The sequence below is a fragment of the Alosa alosa genome, chromosome 1, assembly GCF_017589495.1.
Source record: "Alosa alosa isolate M-15738 ecotype Scorff River chromosome 1, AALO_Geno_1.1, whole genome shotgun sequence".
Classification (NCBI taxonomy): Eukaryota; Metazoa; Chordata; class Actinopteri; order Clupeiformes; family Clupeidae; genus Alosa; species Alosa alosa.
Window position 1 is genome coordinate 50315025 of NC_063189.1, and position 21183 is coordinate 50336207.

The window sequence follows — 21183 nt, forward strand, 5'->3', positions numbered from 1 at the left end:
ACACTGCGATGTAATAATTGCCTACCAGAAGGGCTATCAGTGCACGAGCTTAATATTTTAGATTGTTGGTTGGTTTAATACCTTGTTGTCAATGAAAAGTCGTTGTCCTACACCATGGGTCTCCAACACGTCGCTCTCAAGCGCAGTCGCTTGCCGTCCCCTTCTGAGCTTGCCAGAGGCTGAAGCAGTAGCCTAGGCTACTTGTAGGCTACTACATTTTAACACAATTGTTGCCGCCACTGGAGGCATTCCATCCTATGAATTTAATATAGTAGGCCTAAGTCATGCAACTCAAACGCAATTTAGGCTACTTGGCTACACAATAAGATTTCCATTACAGCACAGCGCACGTTTTGAATGAATGAAAGCGGCTGCCTTGCTCTCGCAATAAACAGCGGGTGAAAATCCAGACTCTTTCAACTACATGAAATGTAGGCTAATAGTGAGCTAATCATACCCCCCAGATTTCAATGTTCATCAGTCCCAACATTGAGCAATATAATCAAACTGTCCAAAAGTAAATTAAATCACAAACTTCTGCATCCTTTTGATAGCGGTATGCGCTCCAAACGAAACGCATATGTCTCACAATAAAACGCACGTAGAAATTAAGGCCTGCCCATACGCCTGCCCCAAATAAAGCCCTGTGCTTTGCGCAGTCTAAGTATTAACATGATTCTTTTTTATGATTTATTATTTTGGAACAAACGAGGGTCTCTGTTTAATCTGAACGCCAGCTCGCATTCCGCTGCTTTAGAGCACCGCAGCGCTTAATATCTTTACGTTTAGCCTAACAGAACGTCCAGTTTAACTGTCACAAGTTATTCTTCTTGTGATAAAGATCTCATCGAGGAAAAACACGCTGTATTTTTGTATTTTCATTGCATTTTTAAATTTATAAAAAGTTAAATAAATAAGTAATTTTAATATAGGCCTAGAAATATTAATGATTAATCGATAGTCGATTGTTAATTCTCCCGACGATCAACTAAGCTTCCAGCTCGTTCCTTGCCTTTGTGTACAGTTTTTTTCTTAGCGTGTTCAATAATTTTTTCCTGTGCCATTCCACTTTTTTACTCGTAACTCTACTTATGGACTTTAATATTTAAATGTTTTATATGGGTGGATTATCTGAGTTAATACAATACTTATTTCCCCCGCTGTATAACAACAAATCCAATTTGAAAAGATTGTGTATTAGATAGCTCAGTGTGTCTGCCTTAGCTGCAACAGAATATAAGACCGTATTAACTTAGCATGCATTATTTATCCATGTCAGCAGCTTGCTTATAAGGTTATAACATTTACATGCGAGGCAGACGTCACACAACATGCAGACATCACACAAAATAATGATACTCTAAATAAAATGTTGATAGCAAAACGTTTTAACTTATTTTACATAAGTACTTGTTAGTTACTAATCCATCATCTTTACAGTAGATAGTGAACAAAAACAGCAGAACTGGCAAAACTAAGGTAGACAGATAACGCTAATGTTAGATACTTTTTTTGAAGCAACCTTAAATTTACCTCACCTCACGTTACAGTAACGTTAACGCCAATGTTAATCAAGTCCAAGATATCGCCAGCTTTACTGATCAACAGTTACCGTGATGTTACAATCGTCTCCCTCCAATTCGTCTTTGAAACTAACGTTAGCTACAGAAGGTTGTCTTTAATTGCGATTATTACAAAAATAACATTAAATATAGCTGCAAGGAGCAATGAGGGGGCCAAGCAGTTAAGCAGGAGTTGGGATTGGATTGGATTGGACTGGACTGGACTTGACTGTGTTGTGTTAGATTGGATTGGATTGGACTTGATTGGATTGGATTGGACTGGACTGGATTTGAAGGTCACCGGATTTATTGTATGTCCTCAAGATGTACTCCACATATGTAAGTCCACATACCAAGTTTGGTTTAAATCGGTGAAAGTGTGGATAATTATAGCACCCCTAGTGGTCAAAGCACACCAAATTAATTGTGGGTGGGTCCTTAGGATGTGTTCACGAATCAACGTACCACGTTTGGTGTTGATTCGAGAAAGTCTTCCTAATTATAGCGCCCCTAGTGGTCAAAGTACACCAAATCTATTGTGCGTCCTCAGGATTGGGTCCTGAGTCCATATACCAAGTTTGGTTTCGATACGTAAAGGCGTTGCTGAGATATGAGCTAATTTCCTGTATCTCTAGCGCCCCCCCTATTGGACGAAGGTCACCAAATGTATTGTGTGTCCTCAGGATGGGGTCCTAAGTCCATATACCAAGTTTGGTTTCTATATGTGAAAGCATTGCTGAGATATGACCCTACTTCCTGTAATTATAGTGCCCACCTAGTGGTAAAAAGACTCCAAATGTATTGTGCGTCTTTAGGATGGGGTCTCAAGTCCATGTACCAAGTTTGGTTTCAATATGTGTAAGCATTGCTGAGATATGAGCCTACTTCCTGTGATTATAGCGCCACACTGTGGTCAAAATGTACCAAATTTCTTGAGCCTCCTCCTAATTGGGTCCTGAGCACATGTAGTAAGTTTAGTCTTGACCTTGCTGAGATATCACTTCACTTCCTGTTTGGCGGCTTTGACGACAATTTTAATTGGATGTTATGGGCGAATGGTTTTAGATTTGAAGACAAAAAGGGATAACTTTTTTGAGGCTTGGTCTGAAGATCATCTGCACCAAGTTTCGTGAAAATCGGACAAACTTTGTGACCTGTGAAAACTTTTAGGTGTTTTTGATTAAATCCAATATGGCGGCCGAATCAATTAAGATGACATCACAATTTGGCTTGGGTCAGCCTATGGACCTCCAACAGTACTAACAGACCCCACTAGTATATTTTAATTCCAAACACAACAGCAGCCACAGGCCAAAACACATTTTTCCTAATTGCAGCGCCCCCTAGAGGTGAAAGGTCACCAAAGTTTTTGAACATCCTCCTGATGGGGATATGAGTCCCCGTACTAAGTTTGGTTATGATACATGAAATGGTTGCGGAGATATGAGCTGACTTCCTGTTTGGCGGCTTCGCCACAAATTTGGATTGGCTGTTATGAGACAACGGTTTTAGTTCCGAAGACGAAAAGGGATAACTTTTGTGCGGCTTGGTCTGAAGATCATATGTACTAAGTTTCATGAAAATCGGCCAATTTATGTGAGGCGTGAAACTTTTTAAAGGTTTTTAAAAAAATCCAAAATGGAAAATGACATCATAGAGTGCGTTGAACTCTGCTTGGTCCAAGGAATCCAACGATACCTCATTTTTGACAATCGGGCCTACGGGTCAAAAGTTACGTGCGTGTACGCACGTCCAACTTTGGCCTGTTGGTGGCGCTAGAGCGCTCGAGGTGCCGGCATGAAACTTGGTGAAATTAATCATTGGACTGTCCCCAATCAGTGTGCCAAATTTCACAACTTTTCACCAGACGGTTCTATGGGCTGCCATAGACTCCAATGGCGGAGGAAAGATGTTAAATAATAATAAGAAAACTAACAAACACAATGGGTGCCTTCGCAGCTTCGCTACTTGGCCCCCAAAAACTAACAAACACAATGGGTGCCTTCGCTGCTTGGCCCCAATTAAAAGGCAAACCAAAGCAGACAAATGATTTTGTTGCATAGTACCAGCCAACAAGCTTACGTTTACCCCTGCTTACGACATGAAATGAATAAATTCCGGCTCCTACTATTACAAGACCATAATACAACTTTTCCTACTTCCATAACATATTTTGCATTTCTTGATACTTATATGTATACACTGGGCAGCCAGCTCCTGTAGTTGTGGTAACCTCCGCCATGTTTGATTTGAGTTTTCTGGGGTTGACTTGTCGTCTTCTACGGTTATCGGGCTCCCGTTGAATTGTGGGATAGCGTAGTGAGCTACTGTTGTATACTGTAGAGGAAGTGGGCCATCTGGGTACTTTTCGCCTACTACTTGATGCCTATTAAGTATTCGGACGTACTATGACTGACGTACTATGACTGACGTACTACGACTGACGTACAGTACTGCGTCTCACCTACTATATAGTACACTAGTATGGGTATTCGGATACAGCCTATCTCTATATCAACAACTTAGAACTATCTGTCTTTCAACATCCATTGAATTATCTGCTTATCAACATCCATTAAACTATTCACATTCAACTTTTAAACTGTCTACTTTTACACTATCAACTTTCATTAAACTATATAACCTCCATGTCTATCCTAGCAACACCTTAGTAACCATCTCTGCATTATCTGTTTTAACTATACATGATATTTTACATCACAATCTTTGCATTTTTATGCATTGGTAATTCCTTGGAATTGCATTTGTAGTTAAAATATATTATCACTCTAAAATCTGTTTCCTGGCATACAGTATGTACATTTGTAGCACGCTTTACATTGATTGCATTGAAATAGGTTCTATGTTACTGCACCAATCAATTAGACCCAGTCATCATATAATGTATGTAGGCATGTATATAAAAATGCATGTCTTCTTTTTAGGTGGAGATATTGGCCTCACTGCAGAAGCCTAAAAAGATCTGTCTAAAGGGTTCAGATGGAAAATCTTACACCATGATGTGCAAACCAAAGGATGATCTGAGAAAAGATTGTAGGCTGATGGAGTTCAACTGTCTTATAAACAAGGTATGTCGTATGAAAAATTGAGTGCAAGCAGACAGAGGCAGGTTTGAAAACTGAGAACATGGTGAAACATTTATTGGTTAACAATGGTGTTAGAACTACGAGCTCGGAGGCCAGCATGTGAGCTCGGAGGCCAGCATAGCTCACCGCTTATGGCGGTGGCCAACTGAACCTCCAGAGCAGTGTCTTCCCTCTGCATTTAAAGCGTAGCCCACCTTCTTTGATTATGTCAAGAGGAAAGGACTCATTATCAAATGATTAATTGTCGTCATGTGTCCTCATGTGTCCTCATGTGGTTACAATGGGTCATGTGAGCAAGATTGACAAAGGTCACGAGCAGTTTGGTTGACAAAAGGTTTGGCATGATCAAAGGCTGGGGTGATGATTAAAATGAATGTTAAAGTACATACACTCTGGAATTTCTCACTACAGGTACACACAGGGTTTATTTAGGATAGGATTTAGGTAGGATTTACATACATGTTTTTGCCATGTTATTTTTTGGTTGATCCATTTTTTATTTTTTTTAAGTATTTTTTGGGCTTTTTATGCCTTTAATGAGACAGGACAGTGGAGAATGACAGGAAGCGAGTGGGAGAGAGAGTCAGGGTAGGATCCGGAAAGGACCACGGGGCGGGAATCGAACCCGGGTCGCCGGCGTACGGTGCAGGTGCCCCAGCTATTCGCGCCACGGCCGGGGCCGTTGATCCATTTACATGTCATTGAACATAAACAGCAATGATTGAAATTGAATTGTGAAAAGTTTTTAATGTGTTGCTGTACTGCAAAAAGCAATATCTAACCAAGTGTATAATCTTATATTAAGATAAAAAAAATCTAGGGTAAAACTTCACGGTAAGGGTACATGAATTATCATGAATTCATGCGTGAATTAATTCATGATTTATGGATTACTTCATTCCTTTTTATATCGTATGAATCATCAGGAATTTATGTGAGTTCAGAGTCTCTCATTCATGACCTCATGCATAAACAACAGATCAACTAAAGCATTAGTTATGATGGGAACATCATTAGGATTTATTATTTCTTAAGCATGATCATCATGATTACATGAATTTAAGGTTAATTGCTCACGGGTTAATCATGTCTGTGGCCCCTCAACTAAAATAGTGAATAATGGTATGTGTTTAGAGAACTGCAAAGTTGTGTTAAAACCAGAATTCGAGTAGTGATGACCTAGCCCGGTTGAAACCAGACCCTTCTCAGTCGTAACTGAGAGTGGGTCTGGGGAAGGTTCGTCCACAGCCCATTTCCAAAGGGCATTCCCAAACGGACGCCGATCAAAATGCCTTGGACGCAATAGGAGAGGCCAAAAACCAATCAGAGCAACGAAAGAGACAGAGTGACGGAAACACACAATTTGCAACACTGTCTGGTTGTAGGGAGAAGCAGGACGAATTAACCACTTTTTAATTAAACATAGGCTAATTTACAAAGACATCGTGCCACACTGAAAAATTTGTCACTATCAATTTACATCTGCCCTCTGTCAAACACAATTGGATTTTCAGCTCTGAACAAAACCGTTCACGTTCAAACAAGCATTTTGTTTCATTCTTCCTTTCTGGCTGACCGGGACATATAAAGCAGGAATGGGGGACGAGAGACTGAAACGTTCAAAGCAATTATGCCGAAATTGTTTCGAGGCAAACACTGAAGTGTAGCATTCGAGTTATGCTCGCATAGCACACCAATTCAAAAGTAGCCTATGTGTTTTCTGTTGGCTACGTGTCCAGCTACTGTAGCTTCTAGGCCTAAAAAATGAACAGAATATCAAACCGTTTTCAGTAGCCTACCACTGTTGCAGATCACATAGGTACCCCATACATGTTTGTACAATGGTGCATATTCCAACATAAGGAAGCAGTTAAGAAACTTCTAACTATCTGTCTTAAACCAACGTGATGGCAGCTTCAAGCAAGCGGCAGCAGCCATCGTTGATGTTTTTTTTAAAAACCCCGGCTTCTTCAACAGGGTGCGCTATCGGCATCGTGTAAAGCCCGCCTCAAGGGTTCTGATTGGTGCCAAGATCTAGGAAAATTGGAAATGGGCTAGAATGGGTTCTTGGCCAGACGGACTTTCAGAGCGCATCTCGAATTTGCTGGAAGTACTTCTGGGTTTTTCCCAGGCTAGTGATGACCACATTTTTGACAGAAAAATAAATAATCATGATCATGCTTAATAAATCATAATTCATAATGATATGCCCACCATACCTAAAGCTTTAGGTGATGTGCTGTTCATGTCTGAGGTCACAAATGACAGACTGTGAACACATGTCAATTCCTGATGATTAATGAGATATAAGGAATAGTGATGAGCATTCGATTAAATTTTCTCGATCGTCGGGAGAATTAACGATCGACTATTGATTAATCATTAATATTTCTAGGCCTATATTGAAATTAATTATTTATTTAACTTTTTATACATTTAAAAATGCAATGAAAATACAAAAATACAGCGTGTTTTTCCTTGATGAGATCTTTATCACAAGAAGAATAACTTGTGACAGTTAAACTGGACGTTCGGTTAGGCTAAACTTGAAGATATTAAGCGCTGCGGTGCTCTAAAGCAGCGGAATGCGAGCTGGCGTTCAGATTAAACAGAGACCCCCGTTTGTTCCAAAATAATAAATTATAAAAAAGAATCATGTTAATTCTTAGACTGCGCAAAGCACAGGGCTTTATTTGGGGCAGGCGTATGGGCAGGCCTTTATTTCTACGTGCGTTTTATTGTGAGACATATGCGTTTCGTTTGGAGCGCATACCGCTATCAAAAGCATGCAGAAGATTTTCCGTTTGGGATTTAATTTACTTTTGGACAGTTTGATTATATTGCTCAATGTTGGGACTGATGAACATTGAAATCTGGGGGGTATGATGGCTCACTATTAGCCTACATTTCATGTAGTTGAAAGAGTCGGGATTTTCACGCGCTGTTTATTGCAAGAGCAAGGCAGCCGCTTTCATTCATTCAAAACGTGCGCTGTGCTGTAATGGAAATCTTATTGCGTAGCCAAGTAGCCTAAATTGCGTTTGAATTGCATGACTTAGGCCTACTATATTAAATTCGTACGCTGGAATGCCTCCAGTCGTGGCAACAATTGTGTTAAAATGTAGTAGCCTACAAGTAGCCTAGGCTACTGCTTCAGCCTCTGGCAAGCTCAGAAGGGGACGGCAAGTGACTGCGCTTGAGAGCGACGTGTTGAGACCCATTGTGTAGGACAACGACTTTTCATTGACAACAAGGTATTAAACCAACCAACAATATAAAATATTAAGAAGAGCTCTTATTTCATTGAGTTAAACAATGTCTTCTATTGCTCGTGCACTTCTGGTAGGCAATTATTACATCGCAGTGTTTGCAGTGAACTAACGCTATCGTTTTTTAAACGATAAAATGGTCCCACGCTACACTTCACCGTGAACTCTTCATAAATCAAAACGGAATCTCGTAGGTAACTGAGTAGCCTAGGCTATAGCGTCAAATATTGTCCCCGAGTGGTAGCCTATAATGTTTAATTGCTGCCACACAATGAAATTCATTTCATTGCTTCAAGACACACTATGTAACGCAACCTGCATTAGTTTAATCGACAACAAATTAACGTGATCGACGAAATTCTTAATGATCAACTATCAATCGTCGATTAATTATGCCCATCCCTAATAAGGAATCAAGTAAAACATAAATCATGAATTAGTTCATGCATGAATTAAAATAAGTCAGCCAGAAGCAGCCTATAACACGAGAGCACATGGATGTGTTCTCCATTTGAGGAACAAGGTGGACTATCCACCAACACCACAACATTTTCTAAGTGACATTCCAGACGGGACGTTGTGCACAAGACAATTTCACATACAAATGTCACTCATTCACCCACCCTACAACAGGAAAGAACTTAGGTAAAATCACATGCAGCACTACCAATGTGGTTTACTTGATCAAATGTACCTGTGGGAAAGCCTATGTAAATAAAACACGCCGGGACCTGAAGATAAGAATAAGTAAACAAGTAATATCAGAAACAACAATGAAATTGAATGAATGTCCTCTGGCGGTTCACCAATCAGGACACCCACTCTCAACACTGAGATTTATAGGGATAGAACAAGTTAAACAACACCGCAGAGAAGAATACACAGAAAACCTGCTTCTAAAAAGAGAGGCCTTCTGGATCGACCACCTGGAAACTTTGGCCCCAAGGGGGCTCAATTAAGATTTTGACGTTAGACCTTTCCTCTAATATGGACTGTGAACAGTATTTGCATTGATTACTGAATTTTATACATGATGAACTCTATTTTTTGTAGATGAATGTATCTGTTTGTGTTATTGTACAAAGTTTAAGGTTTTATCTAATGTTTTTATTTGGCTTTAGTCACGCCACACGCTTGCATGCTGTACCTGCAAGGGTTAATGAATCACTGAGCTGACTCCACCCCTCTAGACAGGTGATTTAGATCATGTACCAGGTTTGTATTTGCAAGTGAATCTGAGGAAAACCGCAAGGTCGAAACGTTATCTGCCAAATCATGAGAAAATAAACTCAAAAAAGAGTACCAAGGAGTGTGCAAACTTTTTTCATAAAAACAACAAACAAAAAAAACAACCAACAATATAAAATATTAAGAAGAGCTCTTATATGAGTTAAATCGAAACAATGTAGGCAATTATTACTGGCCTTAATTTGTCCGAATCTAAGGCCCGGCTACAAATAGAATCCGGCCATAATTTGAAGATTTAGGTATGCATGTGTGTTTCAGGCATAATGCAAGCACTAATCGCTGACGGATGGTAATGTTTCATGTAGGGTTCATGTCAGTTAATATGAATTAACATTTAAAAACATAGTCAGGTGCGACTTATATATGAAATATATATAATTGAACATAAGTCGCAGGACCAGCCAAACTATGGGAAAAGTGTGACTTATAGTTTGGAAAATACGGTACTTACATTTCTTAAAGCTGAGCTGTGCATCATGTTCAATGCATGATTTCATAACAGGCCAAATAGAAAATAAATGTTAAATATAGCCCATCGATAAGGATTTTTCAAAGTGGGTGCTGCGGCACCCTGAGGTGCCGTGACGCATGCTCAGGGGTGCCGTGGAATGGTCCAAGGCTTGATAATTTAATGACTTAGAAAAAGAAATTGGCCATTATATCAATTTCAAAATTCATTTCAATAATGTTGATTCTTGCAGCATGTTCTTTGCAGCACAAACAACAATACAGTTCACTGTTGATTCAGGGTGTAACGTCAACAACAGTTCGTTCGTTATTTTGTATTGACGGCAGATAAGTGCAGGTAGGCGCAATGGATACATTTTTAAAGAGAGTGCATCCACCTCCACAGGAACAGATCTCAGAATCTGACCAGACAAAATCAGCGAAGAGAAATAGCATTAGCGACTCTCCAGTATGGGTTCACTGTTGGCGAGGTAATGTGCAGACCAAGCACCCGGCACACCAGAACAAAGACATTGAATATTTTAAAACAATGTCACACAGAGCGAACGTATGCATGCCATCTACCATGCGTGTGTCTGACTTTAGTTGGCAAGTTGCTTGCTAAATCCAAAAAGCCCCACACTAGCTGAGTCACTTATATTGCCAGCTTGCAAAAAGTGGTTGAGGTAGGCTAATGCTAGGGCCAGACGCTGCAAAAGAAATTGAAAAAATCTCCCATTCTGATAACACGATTAAATGTTGCATTGATGATATGTCGGAGGACATGGAATCTGTACTGAATGAGAAACTACGGCTAGGGCCGTTCACACCAAGAACAATAACTGTAACGATAGGCCTAACTATTAAAAATATTGTTCTTGTTAGTATGAATGACGACATTCACACATAAACTATAACGATAACGACATGAAGAACGATCACTTTCAAAGTGATTTTGAGAACAATAAAAAGCTAACAGCCAATCAGAAGCCATCATATTTTAGCCATCACATTCATTAGGCCCAACACAAGGAAAGACTTTGTTTATCGTTGGTCCGTGTGGATGCTTTTATCGTTATGGTTATAGTTATCATTATTGTTATTGTTCCTGGTGTGAATGGCCCTTTAAGGGGGAAATTTGCGCTTAACATAGAAGATGAGTCCACTGATGCCAATGGCCTTTGCCAGCTGATTGCAAACTTGAGATACATGGATGAGGACAAAGATAACGTTTTAATTAGAACTAGAAAACCATGCTAACCTACCTGAGATGAGATATTGTCTCTGAGATATGGCTCTCTATAACGTCTGACGTTTTATGCACTTTAGTTGAAGGCCTATTCCTGATATTTCTGTTCATGGTCTCTTCACTATTTTTTCAAAAGTTCTATTAAATTAGTTGAATTAAAGAGAGTGGTTCATTTGAATGAAACAAAAATGAGAGAAACCTCACCTTCTCATAGTTATACCTATAATTAAAGCAGTTATGGCCTATCCAACATATCATAAGGTTAAATAAAATGGCATGAAGTACAAATATGGCACAAAGGATGTTGAGAGTAAAAAGTAAAAAATAGGGGTGCCGTGGATGGAGAGAGATATGTTTAGGGGTGCCGTGAGCCAGAAATGTTTAGGAACCACTGCTATAGATATCTGTAAATATCAAAATCATATGATGTACAGTATAGTTACATCAAGTTGGATAGTTGGACTATAGGATGCTCCAGAACTCCTAAAGGAGCCACAACACTTTTAACAAGACACTATAGGAATGTTGTGTTTGCTTTTAGTTTTGTTGCTACTGTGCAGGCCAATTATGAGTTCTGTCCAACATTGGTGGTAGGTTTAGAGGTAAATTGAGCACATTTTAATCATATTGCACACGGCTGTCATAGACTCCAATGTAAGGTTGGGTATCGTTTGGGTTTTATCCAATACCAGTGCTAGATCAATACTTTTAAAAAGGTACCGGTGCCAAAATGATGCCTGAACTGGTACTTCGTTTTTAAAATAAAATGCCTTTTTTTGATTGAAAAGACCAATTTGAACATGACATTGAACTATATATTTATTATTTATTGTTTATTATCAATATCTGTAGTTTCATTGCTTCTAGGCATAATTCTAGTTGCAGATGGCTTGCCATAACTTTAAATGTTAAAACGTCTTACCATGGATGCACACATAATGGCAAGTAGCCTAATCAATCTTTCCTCTACTTTCAAGATTATCCAGTGCAGAAGGTTTGCCATATATTTAAATGTTAGAACGGCTGCCAGGTCATAGACAAAGGCAATTGCAAGCAGTCTTATCTATGGAGTCAGCTTTCAAGTTTATCCAAAGTGTTCTCAAATGCTTCAATACCTTTTGTGTCTTCCCCCTTAAAACGCAATAATTTTTTAGTTGGCATTTTAACAGCAGCTGTGCAAAACATTAGGCTACCTCCCATCAGAGCAGCTTAATTAGCGATAACATGCGGTGATGGTTCCGTAACCTCATTGACAGATCAGGAATATCAATGCAGCAGAAGTATGATTGTCGCCTACATTTATGTTTTCTTACAAACAAACTTTTAGCATGGTCTTCAAATTCATCGTAATGCTATATAGGCCTCATGCATATGAAGGATTAATGTCATTATGTCAAATCAAATCAAATGTTTATTTGTCACATACATTATACAGGTAGCCTATAAATGCAGTGAAATGCTTGTTCCACTGACTCCAAGACTGTGCAAAGGATATATGTATAGACAAGGAAGAAGAATAAAGAAAGAAAGTGCAAAGTGTTTAGGCTCCTGTACTGTATGCTGGTGCTCCTGCTACAATCCTCATTTAGAATCCTGATAGCCTGGGGGTAAAAACCTCTCCGCATTCTCTCTGTGTTGGACTTCAGGCAGCGGTAACGTTTCCCAGACCGTAGGATAGAGAAGAGGCAGTTGTTGGGGTGACTGGGATCCCTGATAATTTTCCTTGTTCTCGACTGACATCTCCTGTAGGTTGGGTAGGGCACTGATCGTCCTACTCTCTTCAGAGCTTTACGGTCTAGCTCAGTGCTATTTCCATACCAAGCTGTTATACTGCCAGTGATAACACTGTCAATGGTGGTTCTGTAAAAGTTCTTCATTAGTTGTTGAGGTAGCTTGAAGTACTTGAGGCGTCTGAGGTGGAAAAGACGCTAATGACCCTTTTTCACCAGTGAATTAATGTGCTTGGTCCATGTCAGGTCTTCAGTAATATGGACTCCAAGATATTTAAAACTGTCTACCCTTTCCACTTGAGTCATTGATCATAAGTGGTTAATACATCTTATGCTGATCACGTCTGAAATCTATAAACATCTCCTTGGTCTTCGTAACATTCAGGAGGAGGTTGTTTTCCTGGCACCAGTTGGATAACCTGTCTACTTCACTCAAGTAAGCCTGCTCATTGTTCTTTGAAATGAGGCCAACTACTGCTGTGTCATCAGCAAACTTGACAATGATGTTGGAATAATGTACTGCTGTACAGTCGTATGTGTAGAGGGAATACAACAATGGACTTAAAACACATCCCTGTGGCGCTCCTGTATTGAGAGTAAGGGATGAAGAGATGTGACTACCCACCCGCACGGCCTGGGGTCTACCAGTCAAGTTAAAAATCCATTTACACAGAGATGAATTCAGTCCAAGATCTTCAAACTTAGTGAGTATTTCTTTGGAACAGGAACAATTGTTGATCTTTTAAAACAAGTTGGTACAGTTGACTGAGCCAAAGAGAGGTTGAATATTTCGGTGAATACAGGACCAAGTTGATCTGCGCAGGTTTTGAATACTCGTCCAGGAATGCCATCTGGACCTGCCGCTTTTCTGGTGTTCACGCTCCTAAATGCTCTCCGCACGTCATGCTCTGAGAGCGTCATGATTGCAGTCTACACTGGGCCTGACAGGACTGACGTGCATTCAACATGCGCCTGAGTGATGTCCTCCGCGTTTTGGTCAAAGCACGCGTAGAATGTGTTGAGCTCATCTGGCAGCGAGGGGTCAGCGTTCACAATGGTGGAAGTTGGTCATTTGTAGTCCGACATCGTCCGTAGCCCTTGCCACATACACCTGGAATCTGACTGTTCAAACTGGGACCGGATCTTTTCCCCATACCGTCTCTTGGCTTCTTTCACCATTCTCCGTAGATTGTATGGGGCAGCTTTATATTCCTCCATGTTTCCAGATAGAAGTCCTGAGTTATAAGCAGCAGTTCGTTCATTCAGAGCATCGCGGATGGAGTGGTTTACCCATGGCTTTTGGTTAGGGTATGTCTTCATGATGGCTTTGGGAACAGTGTCATCCACAAGCTTCCCTACTACTGCTTCTGTAAACTCATCGATGTTCTCTTCAGATCTGAACACATCCCAGTCCACAATGCTCAGCGCATCTTGGAGCATGTTCTCAGACTCCTCTGACCAGAGCGTCACCTCACACATGGCTGGAGGCTCGCGTTTCAGTTTTTGCTGGTACCTGGGCATAAGGAATATTGCAGAATGATCTGATTTGCCGAAAGGAGGAAAAGACTTGGCTTTGTATCCATCTTTGAACAAGGTGTAGAAGTGATCCAGTGTCCTCTCCCCTTTGGTGTTACATTTGACGTGCTGATAAAAATCCGGCATGACCTTGAGACGGGCCTTATTGAAGTCACCAGCCACAATCACAGCTGCATCCAGGTTGTCATTCTGTTGCTTTCCGACAGTCCCGGACAACTCCTTAAGTGCTGTATCAGTGTCCGCTTGAGGTGGTATATAGATGGTGGTGCCGATGACTGATGTGAACTCCCGGGGAAGATAAAATGGCCTGCATTTCACAGTGATGAGCTCCAAATCAGGTGAGCAGTGTTTTGCTAGTACCTTGACATTCCGGCTATCACACCAGCTGTTGTTCATAAAAATGCATACCCCCCCTCCTCTAGTTTTGCCAGAATCCGTCGTTCTGTCCATGCGATGTACAGAGAGAGATTCAGCAGGCTGAATTGCATGGTCCGGCACTGACAGTGTTAACCACGTCTCAGTTAGGCAGAAGATGTTAGTCACGTATGTCTCTTTGGTATTTCAATCGTGCCCTTATGTCATCCAGCTTATTATCCAGAGATTGGACATTGGCTAATAGGACACTTGGCAACGATGGGCAGTGAGCCCGAATTCTGAGCCTATTTCGGACTCCGGCCCGCTTTCTGCGATGTTTTCTCCGCTTGCATCTTTTGAAGTTGGTGCGCTCATCGGCATTCCTGAGAATTTCGCTCGGGCAGATTGATTCCGTGAAAAAGTTGTCAAAAAGTCCATTGTTTTCCATAAAACCAATGTCAATCAGTGCCTGGCGACTATACGCTGCACGGCCCAGTGCAGTTGGTGTAAATAAAATAAATAAAATAATGGAAAATATTAAATAATAGCACAGTGTGGTAGGAGCCCGCAGATAGGCGTCCGAACGCAGTGGCGTCATGGCAACAAGTTCGGAAGTTATCAGAACATATCATGAAACGAAGTTTTCACATTACAACTTGCTGATAACATTTCAAATAGATGCCAGTTAGTGCATTAGCAAGTGTTTGTGTAAACTAGGCTGTTGGTGTTGTTTCATAGCCTTTTGCTTTTGTGTAGGTATTTGCTAGATTTTGACAAGAGCTTGTGATATTGCTTTAAAGTAGGCTGCTTGGCAATGGCGAGCTGTCTAACACGGTCCACTATGTGGTGCACCCCTCTGCTTTAAGCTTGAAGTGTTTATAAAGTGTTTTAAAAACGCCAGAGATTTGAAGTGGCATCAAAATGAGACACCAAATTCCATGTTGTTATTCGATGTCGTTACTACCATCTGCCTCGGCGCCGGTTACAAATTAGGACCAGGTTTAGGTGCCCAACCCTACTCCAATGGCGGGGGAATAATAATAAGAAAACATAGAAACAAAATGGCTGCCTTCTCAGTTTCGCTGATTGGCCACCAATAAAGGTTGATTACCAAAGAGGCTTTTACATGGTGGTCAGTCAACTGTGACTGAACAAAATTTAAAAATTGTAGACTTTCTTTGGGGGTTGTTTGATGGCTGTCTGATGGAGTTGGTTGCTCTGAAAATGCATGTGCATGAGGAAATACAACAGCATTGTTGTCCCTGTTGTTTTCCCTTTCCGTATTAGTGCTTGCGGAAAGATGCTGAGTCCCGGAGGCGAGATCTACACATTCGTACATATGCTGTCATCCCATTAAGTGAGGAGTGTGGCCTTATCGAGTGGGTAAACAATACAGCCGGTCTGCGTCACATCCTCATGGACCTCTATAAAGAAAGAGGTAAATACTTTCTCAGTGACCAACCCAGACATTATGAAGAGTGTAATCTAACTGAAATAACTTTTACTTTACAGTGGAATTTGTCTATATGCATATGTGTTTCAGGCAGCTGGCATTCAGCTTTCAGGAATTCATGATGCTGGGAATCAACTAGCTTAAAATGTTTGCACTGCATTATAAAGAAAATAGGATTTTTGATTCAAACTTTATTTGCTTGCAATTGTTGACTTGTCCTCTTAGGTCTTTACATGACTGGAAAGCAGATCAGAAAGTATATTCTACCCAAGACGGCATCCTTTCAAGAGAAGTACAAGTTGTTCAAAGAGGTGTTGTGCGCGTCCCATCCTCCAGTCTTCCATGAGTGGTTTTTGAGAACATTTCCTGATCCAACCTCCTGGTAGATCTTTTCTTTTGTTCTCTAATGGCCTGTGTGTTTTTTTTGTTCTTGCAACACATTATTATTATTTGGAAATAGTTCAATGTCTGCTTGCCCCATGCTGTAAATTTATAGTAGCAGTAGTTTACAGTTATGCGCAGATAACAATGTTACATTCCTTGTGCTATTGGTTGGGGACTTCCTACAGCCGATCAACAAACAAGCCCAATTATTTCACTCCATGAAATTCCTGGACATTTTAAAATCAAAATATGTCTGCCTCTGCCAAGACACTAAAAGTTGGTTGAGATTGGATCATTCAGCAAGACAGTGTTCCTGAACATATGTCTAGATCAACACAAAAAGAATTTACTGAACACTAAACCAAGCTTCTGTCATCTCAGTCTTCTGAACTGAACTCCATAGAAAACCAGTATTGTGAGATAGACGAGTATGCATAGGAGAGTGGTAGTGTTGTGCAAGCCAAAATGTTGGGTAAGCAGGGGGCATGAAGTCTTTTCCCAGAAAAATACATTGTGCAAATATCTTCAATTGGACACATTCAGACTTCTGAAGGACTTAAATCTTAATCTTAAAGCTTAAAAGATCCTGATATTAAACATCTAGGTAGGCAGTGGTGCCAATAATTGTCATTAGAATATGACAATGTAACACATATATGACTTTAAAGCATAATTGCTGTGCATGGTTACAGGTATAATAGCAGATCAGCGTATAGCCGCTCCATTGCTGTGATGTCCATGGTGGGCTACATTCTTGGGCTAGGAGATCGTCATGGAGAAAACATATTGTTTGATTCTCTGACTGGTGAATGTGTCCATGTGGATTTCAACTGCCTCTTCAACAAGGTTTGTACATGTATGCATTTATGAATGGTTGGATGTTGCGTTAATAAGCAGTTGAACAGTTCAACACACAAGTATAGCTAAATGGCAGCAACTAAATGTATTTTAACAAGTAGACATGGCCAAGAGGATCTGCTGAAGTTCAAACTAAGCATCAGAATGAGGTAGCCTGGAAAATCCAGACCCTGGTAATCTAGAAAGATTAAGAGTCTGGCCGCGAACAATGTAATGGCCCAACTCGAGGGGCAGCACCAAGCATACATTTGAAAATCTCACTGCACACAATTGGAAAACACTAGACCAATGTTTACTCTGAATGATTTCGGACTTCGACGCAATTGGATAACACTACGACCAATGTTTACTGACCTCTAACGTTGCAGCGCTGTCGTCATCTGTTTAGTTCGCCTCTGGCCCGCCTATATCAGATACACCGATGTGATTGGTTCCCCGCGATGCAAGGGGCAAAAGTAACGTGCATCATTACTCATTGCCAGAGTCTCTTGCAGACACTCTCGCGAGAACTCTAGATTTCCAGGGTAAGAATGAGGGAGAAAGGTGATTTAACCCTTAGAACCCGATTGACGCAAAGTGCGTCAAAAAACACACCCTTTCTTCTCTGTTACATTGCTCCGCGACTGTTCATCACAACGAGATAAAACCTTTATTTTATGACAGAGAAGAAGTGGGGCTTTCCAAAGAGACTACGCACTTGTCTGTACGATCAAGTATGAAATTTAAAAAAAATCATGAAATTAAATAAAATTGCATCATATTTAAAAGTCTATACTTCTCGGCGTTCACCTGCGCACCCATTACTCTCGTTTGAATTACTCGCGAACCCGTGATCGCATATATGGCAAGCATATCAGATGAAAGAGGAGAAACAGGGCTAACCATTGGTACCATGGATATCAATCTTTCTGGCTTATAAAAACAGACGAAGTGATTGCAAAATATTAATGTCATGTACACAAACCAACGCTGCACACCCATTACTCTCGGAGTAATTACTCGCGGACCCATGATCGGATATATATGCCACGTATGTTAGATGAAAGAGGAGACACAGAGCTATCATTTGATACCAAATACATCCTTCTGGGTTATAAAACAGACGAAGTGACAGCAAAATAATAACTTCATATAGCTGGACATATAGCCCCACGTTTTTGTCTGTTTTTGTGGCAAAGCATGTTTATAATCCAACGCTATCGTGTGTTTCTCTATGGCAAAACATGTTCATAATCCGGTTTTGAGATCCTAGCAAATTCCTGCATGGCATCCAATTCAAGGCTCACATTGCATCCCAATTTGTTCAACAAAGAAACACCTTTTTTGCCTTTACTTTGTTCATGGCAATGCAGTAAAAAGTTGAGAATCATCATGAGTGCATACACCATAGTCACACATGCTAACAGGCAAACTTGGGTCAAGTCAGGTCAGATCAGTTCGTGTCACAGATATGGAGCACAGAATGGTCATTTTTCATCGCTAAATAAAAAATGGCATTTATTTCCGTAAATCACACACAGCATATTTCTGTAAATTGCTCAGCCCCAGAGTATCCCTCCAACATGGCAATTATATTGCCCGTTTCAGGACAGTCTGCCCTACACACACATGAAATGCATGTAGAGCTAAGAGCTTGCTGTGGTGAGATAAAGGTCAAAATATAAGAATTTTTATAATATGATTTTTATATTTTAATTCTTTAAAAATCAAAATAAAATCAATGCTAGTATTAATACATGAAATGATGGCAGATCTGGATAGCCTAGACTCTGCTGAAAAAAAACATATATAATATGTGTGTGTGGCACTTACAATGACCAAAATAAATCCTTATGAATAAAGGTGGTGAAAATGCCCTAAAAACAGCTTAGGGTTCTAAGGGTTAAGTGACGTTGAATGTGGCCAGGTTGTTCGTGCCAGGCAGGCTGGTTTGGGTGTTTCAGAATCTACTAATCTGCTGATCTACCGAGATTTCCATGCACAACTAAGGCTGCATGATTCTGGATAAAATAAGAATCATTTTATTTTTTGCTTAGAATTAAAATCACGGTTCTCTTACGATTTTATGCTAGGGGTTCAAGATTGTGAAATTCTGGATCAATTCCGATGTTTAACTCTGCAGACTGCACGGAACATTCCATTTTTTCATACTTGATGCCCTTGTGGCACAAAAAGGCTTGTGTGGTTATGTTACATGACAGAGATATAATATAACCACTATTGTAATCAGGATCAGCCCGTTAAAATTTTATAAAATAGTTTGTGGAGAACACTCATTATTTTTTTTTATATATATATCTTCATTATTATTATTATTATTATTATCAACATTTTGGGGGCAGCCGTGGCCTACTGGTTAGCGCTTCGGACTGGTAACCGGAGGGTTGCCGGTACCTGAACCCTGACCAGTAGGAACGGCTGAAGTGCCCTTGAGCAAGGCACCTACTGTAACCCCTCACTGCTCCCCAAGCGCCGCTGTTGTTGCAGGCAGCTCACTGCGCCGGGATTAGTGTGTGCTTCACCTCACTGTGTGTTCATTGTGTGCTGAGTGTGTTTCACTAATTCACGGATTGGGATAAATGCAGAGACCAAATTTTCCTCACGGGATCAAAAGAGTATATGTACTTATACTTATACTTCAAAATTCAACCCCAAAAACTAAAATATCAGTTTGTCAAGATAATCTAATTTTTTTCTCCCCAATTTCTGTTGATAGAGAAAAACCTAGAATGTATGAGATTCACAATTGTGTCCTCTACTCATTGAAAAAAACTTAATCAATGTGTCACCTTTTGTTCAAAAGTTATGATAAATGTACTAATACCTACACATTACAAGTAGAATAGAATAAAGTAGAATGTTTTCACTCCCCGATTTGACATCTGACCCAAAAATACACAGATATATTAGCCTGGGTTTTCCCATGCTGCCTTAGGCGTGCGATTTTATTCACGCTGCTAGGCAGCCTGGATTCCATGGACTTCGTTTTCACCTCAACGAAGGAACCAATCACAGAACGGAGGGGGGACAGCAAGACTATGACGACACACCGAAGCGGTTATGAGCTACGTACAGACGCATTTGATAGACATTCGTAGCGCCCAATAAACGGCTCTGGAGATTCCTAAACCACGTTTCAAATACGAGAAAATGAATGTGCGTGTAGCCAGGCTACAGATATATAATGGTCATGTAGCAAAAATAAGATGTTTTAACCATCTAAGCATAATGCATAGCTAAATATGGGATGTCTCTGAAGAGGCAAAATCAATTGTGGGGAGGAAAGAGAAAAGCTGAAGTACAGACTAGCCGATGATGACTTCTCTGTGTACTTCATTCTACTAGGAAAAAACAAGAATAAAGAGACACTGACACGTGTTAGGTTTACAAAATGAAAGAAATGTTTTTCATTTTATTTATAAATGTCAAACAATGTCATTAAATAACCAGGAACCACAACTTCAGGTAAATAACACACTGCAAAAGATTGATCTTATATCCAGATTAAAAAATCTAGTTGGTATTGTTTTCAGTTGAGTAAATTTGTCTTGATACGACTCCTTAAAATAATAATAATAATAATAATAATGATAATATGTTTTATTTATATAGCACCTTTCTCAGACTCAAGGTCACTTAACAAAGTCAACACAAACAGAGCAAGACAACACAAAAACACAGTCAAAAAAAAGTGTTGGCGGAAGGTGAAAAATGTTCCTGAAACAGAAAGGTCTTGAGGTGAGCTTTGAAGAAAGGAAAGGAGGGACGGTCAGGGAGGAATTGAGGGAGAGAATTCCAGAGCTTAGGGGCCATGGCGCTGAAAGACCTGCCACCTAGGGTAGAGTCTGGTGCGGGGGACAGAGAGGAGATTTTGGTTAGAGGATCTGAGGGAGCGGGAAGGAGTGTAAGAAGTCAAAAGGTCAGGTAAGTCAAGGTTTCTCCTCCCCCGTCAGCTACCCGTCAGGGGAAATTGTTTTTTTGGGGGG

The 21183-nt window shown here is 40.3% G+C and overlaps 1 protein-coding gene across 3 annotated transcripts in view; it reads left to right on the forward strand.

The window, feature by feature from the left end:
* atr (ATR serine/threonine kinase) overlaps positions 1–21183 on the forward strand; it is a 128360-nt gene that overhangs the window by 104673 nt on the left and 2504 nt on the right. For 2 of the 3 annotated variants that reach the window (XM_048246206.1, XM_048246214.1), the window contains exons 41-44: positions 4508–4651; positions 15790–15940; positions 16181–16337; positions 17032–17185. In XM_048246206.1, coding sequence (XP_048102163.1) covers positions 4508–4651; positions 15790–15940; positions 16181–16337; positions 17032–17185 — 606 coding nt within the window. Of the gene's footprint in view, positions 1–4507; positions 4652–15789; positions 15941–16180; positions 16338–17031; positions 17186–21183 lie in introns of those variants that run through there. The other variant, XR_007193741.1, reaches the window with a different exon arrangement.